This window comes from Macrosteles quadrilineatus, unplaced genomic scaffold (genome assembly GCF_028750875.1).
Source record: "Macrosteles quadrilineatus isolate MER2022 unplaced genomic scaffold, UCM_ALF_1.0 Scaffold_2__2_contigs__length_208266976, whole genome shotgun sequence".
Classification (NCBI taxonomy): domain Eukaryota; kingdom Metazoa; phylum Arthropoda; class Insecta; order Hemiptera; family Cicadellidae; genus Macrosteles; species Macrosteles quadrilineatus.
The window spans coordinates 46,812,150-46,821,602 of record NW_026542595.1 but is presented as its reverse complement, the minus strand read 5'-3'; the positions used below and the strand labels follow the sequence as shown (position 1 = coordinate 46,821,602).

At 36.1% G+C, this 9,453-nt stretch overlaps 1 protein-coding gene across 1 annotated transcript; it reads right to left on the bottom strand.

The window, feature by feature from the left end:
• Positions 1-3,356: 3,356 nt before the first annotated feature.
• On the bottom strand, positions 3,357-3,878 carry LOC128984149 (baculoviral IAP repeat-containing protein 7-B-like). The gene has a single exon (XM_054403438.1). The coding sequence runs from the start codon at positions 3,876-3,878 to the stop codon at positions 3,357-3,359; it is 522 nt and encodes a 173-aa protein (XP_054259413.1).
• Between the last annotated feature and the right edge of the window lie 5,575 nt (positions 3,879-9,453).

Genomic DNA, 9,453 nt, shown 5'->3' with positions numbered 1-9,453 from the left:
AACGGTGGCGCTATCTGTTCACATTAGATCAAAGCATCAAACTCAATTCCCTTTGTTTACAACTAAACATATGGAGGTAGTTTGAAATAGTTTGTAAGGTTAACCACAGACTGTATTACTTCCGGTGGGGCACACAGAAGATTTCTCAGGTGCCGTTTGACGTCACTAACTGCTGACGTCACTAACTGCTGCGTCTGAAGAAACAGACAATTTTATAATTTTCTATTATTAAATTAAACTGTCATAACCTAACCAAACTAACCAAAGGTGCTGAAAATGGAAAAATCGAATAAAAGGTTTACTAATCTAAAAAATAGTTTTTTCATAAAATAAAATTATAATTGCCTAAAAATCAATTTTATAATTTTTTAATTATAAAATTAAACTGTCATAACCTAACCAAACCAACCAAACTTGCTGATATGAAAATTGTTGATAAAAAGTTAGTGCCGCCGGCGGGATTTGAACCCGGAATATTTGGATTATCAGCCCGCAGCGCTATCCACTGCACCACCGAGGCCGATGGCTCATACCGTATCGTTGCGGTAATGGTGTTCCCTCAAAGTGACGTCAGCAGTTAGTGACGTCAAACGACACCTGAGAAATCTTCCGTGTGCCGTTTCGGTATTACTTCCAGAGTAAAGCCTATTTTTATTTTAACATCTGTTAATTTAAATAAAGAGTTTCTCCTAACAAGTACAGGGTGGGGCAGCATAACTTCCTTTTTTTAAAGCTTAATAAAACGCATTGTATGAGTCAGACAAACTTTATTTGGTTTTTACAATGTAAGTACATTCCTAAAGTTTTGTTTTACGTAGTTTTGAAGAGTAAATCATGCAGGTGTTGTCCCCCATTCTAGATACATTGAGTATACCGATTTTTTGCGATTTCTAGTGTCTTCCATTACCCTTTCAAGCATAGCAGGCGTCATGTTGGCAATTTCTTCCTGGATCTTGTTTTTTTTTAAATCTTGAAGGGTCCCTGGGCTGTCCACATAAACTCGGGACTTCAAAAAACCCCATAGAAAAAGTCGCAAGAGGAAAAATCAAAAGAGATTGAGCCGGCCATTGCAAATCGCCCCTGATTAACATAAGGCGTTTTGACAGTTCCTGCTCAATCACCATCTTTTATGGATGGAATTGTAGGTCATCATGGAGAATTCTCGTTACAGAACGATTGGAAAGTCCAAGTTTGAGGAGACTCATGTTTGAGCGCACAAGACAAAAACACGCTTCTGTTTGAGCGCGTGTCTTGGTGTTTGCAACATTGAAGCTCTCACTGCCTCAATGTTCTCAGTGAACTAATGGGACTCCAGTTTTTCGTTTTGTAGCACTTGCAGTTTGTCTAAACGTATTGAACCACATAACAATTGATTTGCGGTCCGGTACAAGGGCCAATGGGGCTAAATAAAACTGATTCTGAAAGGCGCGCTGGGTTACGATCACTGAACATCCACTCAAAAGGTAGGCCTGATCGGCAAACAAATGCTCTTCACTGTTCCAACGCCTCTCAAACGAGACTGCTAGCTCTTCGCTATGACATGAACAAACAAAATGGCGCACATTTAAAAAAAGGAAGTTATGCTGCCCCACCCTGTATAATAACAAGTATATAATAACAAAGTAGTGGATACATAGGGCTGCTGAGGAGTGACGTCACAAGAGCCATGTGGTGGTTAATTGACGGTTAAGCATCTGGTGGTAATGGTGCGTGACCTAGCACGTGGTGTGGTGGGTTACGGTATGGTGACGTCATGATGACGACATGCTGAGGTGTGAAAGTTAGGTGGATCGATATTTTCAAGGTTATTGTTGTGGTTTAAAAAAAACAGCATATCGGTAAAGGGATAAGTACCGATATGCTGATTTTTAAATTCTTTATTGAAAAATCAAAATTGACATACGAGGAATATAATTGTTTTCAAACTTAAACCTAATACAGATCTAAGCTAAACTAAACATTTGGATCATAGAGTTAGGTCTACTACAGTAACAACAGTTGTCAAATTGTCATCCACACATGTCGCAAGCGAAACAGTGTTTGCATTGGTAAGAAGAGTAAATTACGATTTTTTTGTCCATGCATATTATACACTCAAAGTTTGCTTCTTTTATTGGAAACATAGTAGGAATTTTGTTAAATTTGAGAAATTAGCTATATATACGACATAAAACTGTTGGAGATAACTATTTGTACATGTTACCTTTGCAATGTTTGCGATATAATTTGTTGTTAATGAGATGTTGTCTTTAGCTAGTTCCACTACAGACTAATGAGAGACCCATCATACACATTCTTTTATGCTGTTTATGATTGCTATCTGGTATACAGCAAACATTCGCAATTGAAATATTTCCACTTTTGTCTTTGCATTTTATAAGATCGTCAAGTGAAAAGTTTGTTATTATGTACATATTACGAAAAGTGTTTGGATTTTGGTTTGCAATGTTTCTGTGAGAAAACTTATTAAAAACCACTATTTTATTATGTCACCATTATAAACATAAATTCAGAACTAAACTAAAATATCACTTTAATCCTGCAAGGTGTATCAGCTATTTAACTGGTATGGAAAAGTAATGTACACAGTGTTTCTACTTCTTCGTGAACAGTTGGCGGTACATGCGGGCAGATCATTGTTCCACTAATTACAACCATGTGCCACATTTGCAACATAGTACCTTATATTTCTAAGACTTGTTTATTCATTCAAATCGTTATGTTTTTGAATGATTTTTTAAAATAACAAACATTTGGTATATTGCACATTGCTTAATGTTAGACGTACAAACGATCAAGCTATAAAAAAACAAATTCCCCACTCTTTACTCTATAATTTACTATTTATTTAAAGCAAATGTTGACTCTCATTAAATACTCTTGGTTGTATTGTAACCCAACGTATTTCTGTTTATCGTTTGTCCTTTTGTGAAACTGTTTGAATGTTTTTTTATTGCTAGTTGTAGTACAGAAAACTATTCAATTTAACTAATTTCACTGTTAAATATGTTCAAATGTTAGGTAAGGCTTCTTTCACCGTCAACCAGTCTTTCTAATATATCCATCACTTCCTTGCTAAATATGGATCCTTTTTACACTGGATGATATTATATAAGCATCGGTGCATGACCTAGCACGTGACCTAGGACATGGTGTAGTGGGTTACGTCATGGTGACGTGTCAGAGCTAGGGTGGATCGATATTTTCAAGGTCGTTGTTTGGGTTTAAAAAAAATCAGCATATCGGTAGTGGGATGAATACCGATATGCTGATTTTTGTTAATTCTTTATTGAAAATTTAAAATACACACAATATAAGGAATATAGCTGTTTTAAAAACTTAAACCTAATACAGATCTAAACTAAAAACACTTGGATCATAGAAATTATAGGAGCTCTACAGTAACAACAGTTATCGAATCTCCATCCGCATATGTCACAAGCGAAACAGTGTTTGCATGGCAAGAAGAGTAGATTACGATTTTTGTTCATGCATATTATACACTCGATGTTTGATTCTTCTATCGGTGGGGGTACAGCAATGTTGTTTGTTGGAATCCTTTTCTTTTGTAGGGCGTTTCTTTCGGTTCTGGATCTCATTTCGTTGACGAAATCTTGTCCTTTGTGTACCAATACGAACGGACACTTGGGAAACCATTTCGCGTGTTCTTCCCAAGGATCATCGATATCTTGCCAATGGTGTAGTCCACCACCGCAGTAAAAACAAATCGTTTGGTCCTTTTTTCCTGCGTAGAAGAATCCTGCTTCAGCGAGTTCGATTCTACATTCGCTAACAAAACTTCTCGTTCGGGCGTGTATGTACGAGTTGATCCTATCATTTTCTTTTGAATATTCAGGATGTTTTATACACCACGACATGTTACTTCGAGCTCCGATGAGAGTAAAGTGGATAGTAGTAGGTCTCGCATCGTCCTTTTATGCGGTAGGTACCTTATTTTCGTGGAATGAAAACCAGCTTCTGATTGGTTGATTACAGCAGACGTTGCAATGTTCAAGGTCATCCAAAGTAAATTTTAAAAAACAACATATCGGTATTGAAACAAAATACCGATACGATCTAGCTTTTATTTTTCCCATATTTATTTCAAACATTTAGATAAACATATTTACAATAAACATTATTTTGACTACGCTAAATTATTACATTTGCAAAAACTAAACCTAAGATACAAATCAAATGAAGGTGAGGTGTAATGAAGAGGGTTCCCGATGATGGTGGTGTAGAATGCTCCTGTTTTGACTTGTGGTCAGGTCGTAAATTTATGGAGTTATTTCGTACTGAAGGAGTAGATTGATTGTGTTTAGTCTCGTTGCAAAGATTAGGTGTAATGGTGTAGACTTCTGATTGTAGCGGTGGGGTAGAGCACTCCTCGTCGTAGTCAGACCCGTTGTAATCACTAAAGTTCATAAATGGTAAATATTGTCCATGCTCCTTTAAGAATATCCCCCTCGTTTGTTGATGTTCAAATATTAAATTCCAATCTAAATGATCTTTGTAGTTTTCGATAAAACTTTCAGAAAGGTTTTGATATTTACAAATTTCCTTCCAACAGCAGTTGTTGAAAGTAGGAATCATCTCTACGAGTATTTCTTCTGAGAACCGTTGTCTTTTTAAAACGTGAAACCAATTCACCCTGTGAAAGTACATCCTCAACATTTCTATAGTGAAAATGTAGTGCAAAGAAAGAAGTTCCCAGTCCATAAACGTGTCGAAACGTTGCACAAAACTATCGGATAACACTCCGTGAGGAAATCGAGGTTCTTGCGAGATTAAACTCCAAGCACTCACGTTGGTACCCATCGTGTTATCGTGAACCTTAGAGTGTGCAAACTGAACGCTGGAATACTGTGGCAACCCTTTTATGTGATTGTAACAAACTTAGGTGTAGTGATGTTTGCAGATTTAAATTTGAAAATTTAAACCTAGAGATATTTTTTTGTTATTCAGATGATCTGGTTTCATATGGTTTGAGAACCAAAGCTAGCTCATTAAGTAAACGTGTGATGTTACTTCTGTTTAAGCCAATGCTACAACAAACACAAGTATCGGGACCACAAGTTGCATCATCGTTTGACCATGGACATTCCTTATAATGCTCACCATATTTGGACTTTGTTTTTGCTGACAAACCATGCCTATCTATTTTTCTCTGGATTTCAATAATGTTTTTGATTATTCTTTCGAACTTCAGTACAGCTTCTAAATTCCAACTCACCAACCCTAGTGCAGGATGTGTTAAAACTCGATACAATTCGTTGTTCATGATGGGTTTCCTTTAGCTGGTTCTACTTCAGACTGATGAGCGACCGATGTTACACCCCCCTTTTATGTTGTAAAGTTCAAGGTCATCCAAATTTGTTAAAAAAAAACAGCATATCGGTATCAAAACAAATACCGATATGCTGTTTTTTTACTCTTTATTTATTTATTAAATCTTTTACAAAAGTACATTCTACAAACAGAACTTAAATCTAAGGACGTTGTGTCATGTGAAGAGATAATTCTGTAGAGTTGTTTCCGCTTGACCCACGAGACACCAGGTACAGGGATCCGGGTTCGATGCTTCTCAGATCTTCATTTTGTAGTAGATGTACAAATCGTTTAGGTAGAAATACTTGAAACTTCGGTTCATCCCCCGAAGTAAATGGTGCATCACTTAAAGAAACCACGATGGCATCCCCGATGGAAGTGTCAATCTTCTTGATATTGTGAATTGTATAATGTTTGTTTTCTTTTAGTTCTGAACACTTTTTAGTAAGTAAACAGTTTGATTTGGACTGTGCGTTGAATTGATCAACAAACGTTTGTAGGAAATGTGAACTCATGATTTATTTAGTTCGTCGTTGTTGCTAGCTTGGAGTCTAGAGTAATACTCATGCATTGTCAAGGTTTGCTCTTCGTATTTATACCCCTCGCTACCCCCACCACTCCTCATTGGCTCCAAAAAAGCTGCTAATCGGTATACATTTTTCAATGCGCACTGTGATTGTGTATGTTGTTTGTTTTTTACTAGTCGACATATATTTTCCAACTTGGGAGATTCGAAATTCTTATCCAATATCACGTCGTAAACTTGCCGAGTCGTATATGCTTGTATCCAATTACGTTTTTCTAATCCTCTTGTGTATACAGTTGTAAACTCATTACAAAAATGATACATAATATTTTCGAGACTCTTGTAGTTTGTAAACCCTTCACACCAATCGATACTATGGAAGTATCTCGTAGTCCATTTATTGGTTCTTTTCGTTTTACTGTTGAGATTATTAAATGCGAATGGAGGTTCAAATAGAAATGGAAAGACAATTCCTGTATTTAAATCTAGGAATACTAGTTCCTTTATGATATATTCATTTTTGTTTCCTCGAAAAGCTTGAAATTCCACTACACAAGGTTTTTCTTGAATCTCTTCAACTCTGTCAGCGAAGGAAATCTTCCTCTCCATATCGTTTTAAGATAACAACTGGTTTCCACACCACGGTAGATCCCTTTTTTATAGATCAGGCCGTACAGTTGTCAGCGCGTTGGTGTATATTTAACGTGGGCACCTTCCCCCCAGTAGGCCTACCCCACGTGATGTTAACATATTTGCTGTCCTGTTTACATCGGCTACAGCTTATCTGTTGTTTCCTTTTTTATTTCTTCTATTTTTCTCCGTCTTGCAAATTCATTACACCTTTAACATCACTCGTCTGTTCTGCTACTGTTGAAATTGTTTCGTGGTTTTCCTCCGTCACTTGTTCCTCCGTTACACTCACAGAACTAGATCCTTCTATCTTTTCTTCGTCGATGTTTTCCCTCTGTTCCAACGCGTTAACTTGTCTCCACATTTCCACCTCTTCTGGTATCCGGTTGAATATCGATGTATCCACAGGTCCATGCAATATCTGAACGTCGGGTTGTTTTTCCATCGTTTCCACTAAGTAATCTTTCACGACAGGGGAAGAAAAAACTAGCTGCCTCATGTATCTTGTTATCGATGATGTAGAACAACTCAATAAATAAAATTCAGAATTGGTAAGTAAAATTCTTTCATCGTGTTTGGTTAGCTCCCTAAATCTAACTTGCTGCTCCCCTCGCTGTTTAACAACATCTATCTCGATGTCGCAGTCTGAGAGCCTGATTGCAGTTTTTCTTCCAAACAGATTGTTCTCCAAATAACATTCTATCAAATGCAAATGTTTAATAAACGATTCCCAAGCATTTTCCGAAAACAACAAAGTTTTAGCACCATGGTTCAATAGCACTGTTGGAGAATAATCCAACGGTTTGTACATACCGATAGATATAATTTTTGTCATACATCTTGAAACTGGATATGATATACGAAGAAATACTTCTATCAACTTGTGTAGTGGCATTTCCTCTTCTTGTTTCCTCTTCCTTTTTCCGATTACCTTCGTTACGATGTTGGTGTTTACATCATTTTCTGTACGTGATTCTTCTTCGTTAAAAGATAAAAATTCAGATACTGCTTCTTTACATTGGTTTTTGTTTTTTTCATCTTTTAATAACATTGTTGTTGTTGTATCCGTTGCACACTGCGATGATCCCATCTTTGAAAGCGATGTTTTCCGTACTGAGAGTATGGATAAACTGAAGCTTTCCGATTACTCTGAGTTTTATTTATACCCTCCCGCAACGAGTGTTTCCATCTACAACACTACTTTTACAATTCCTTTTAGAGGTGTGTATGTTACAGTCTTATCATGCAGAATCAAACAATAAGCGGATATTCCTTCGTTTGTATTTTCATTCAACTCCAATTACAACTTTATATCCACGCTTGAAGATTTTACAGATTAATTTTGTTTGGAACAATCTATAACCACGACTGGAGCTTTTGAGACACCTAATTTGTTAGAGATCTTCTTCACTATCCACCACTACGGTCTTAAATTTTGATAGATTTTTTCTTTGTTCACCATCATACAAAGGTGTGATATAGCGTTTTTCCTCATTCCAAACAAACTTTGACCCCCTGTGTGTTATAAGCTTTCCACCAACTCGATATACGTGTGTGCGAAACTTGTAATCTCCACCACGATATGTTGCAAATCCACTCATACTTGTAGCTTTTGCTATTACTACAGGTTTTGAAGGACTATTTACAACCAAATCAAATTCAACATCACCACATTTAAATATATCTTTTTCGAAATCATATGTCAACGTTTGACTGACAGTGCTTACATCATCTTTGTTAATACCTTTGGCTACATGAGTAATTCTTTTATTTTTACCATCGTAGCAACATCCTTCTGGAGGAAAAACAGCTTCCTTGACTTCTTTTACTGTTAACTTAAGGTCATTATTGGAGGATTTCAAGTTTTCAGTTAATGTTGAAAAACCATTACTCATTTCCTGCAGTTTTTCCAACTTTTTATTTAGGTCACTAAGTCTTTCTTCCAATCCTTTCAATTCCAGTTTATTAATATAGTAACGGGTTAAATAACCTCTTGTTACTGCTTGACGTGCGGTTTCAGGATCCGACGAAACCCTAAACCGTTTAGTATCTTCATCGTCATAATCTTCGTATTCATCTTCCAAATCTTTTCTTTCTCGTTTTTGGGTGTACAGAGAGTGGCCAAACTTATCAATAATGTGATGTTTTATCATTGGAGATGTTTACTGTAGAGTATATGTAAACCAAATAAGTATAATCCGAGAACCTAGCAATACTTATACTCCAATAAAAATATTGGACAGATAAGAATGATTTTTCTACTTAAGCTATTTTTAATAAGTGTTTACTTGATCTTGTTCAAATGAAGACAAACTGTTATTCTCTCGTTTCTAAAATCAACTAGTCTGTTATCTTGATCCATAATTTTGAGCGTAATATTACTAATTGTCTGGGTTGTTAATGGCAAGTAAATGACAGGATTAGGTATTTCAACTAGTTTATAGCCGGGTGGTACAGCAGGAAAGAATTGATAAATCACATGAGATTGTTCGTTGTTTAGATATGAGCCTGTCGTTACATTACAAATAACTCTTATTGTGTTTACCTTAAAAATGTCTACAATGTTTTCAGAATAATAACTGATTCCGGGTTTAGCTACAATATTTCCAAATCCTAAAAGTTTTCCAATTGAATTAGGCATAGAAAAATCTACTTCCACAGTACATTTGATCATTGATTGTAAAGTATTGTTGTTAGTTCCTAGTTGAATGTAGTATTTCTTTTCCTTTGTTGTTATTTTGTGAAACTTCTCTTGTATGTAATCTCTTATATCCTGCACCTCATATGCACCTTTTGGAATAGTAATCACTTTATCACCATCAAAATGAAATTGGTTGTTTGTTTCATCAACGTTTGGTATTGAGTTGTACGATTCAAAACTAAGAAGACCTATTTCATATTCATCAATATTTCCTATTTCAATAGGTGGGAAATAATTTACGGAGAGCACTGAGCTCCTACCTGAA

Coding starts and splice junctions, on each gene's coding strand:
- LOC128984149 (XM_054403438.1), bottom strand. CDS start 3,878: ATGTCGTGGTGTATAAAACATCCTGAATATTCAAAAGAAAATGATAGG.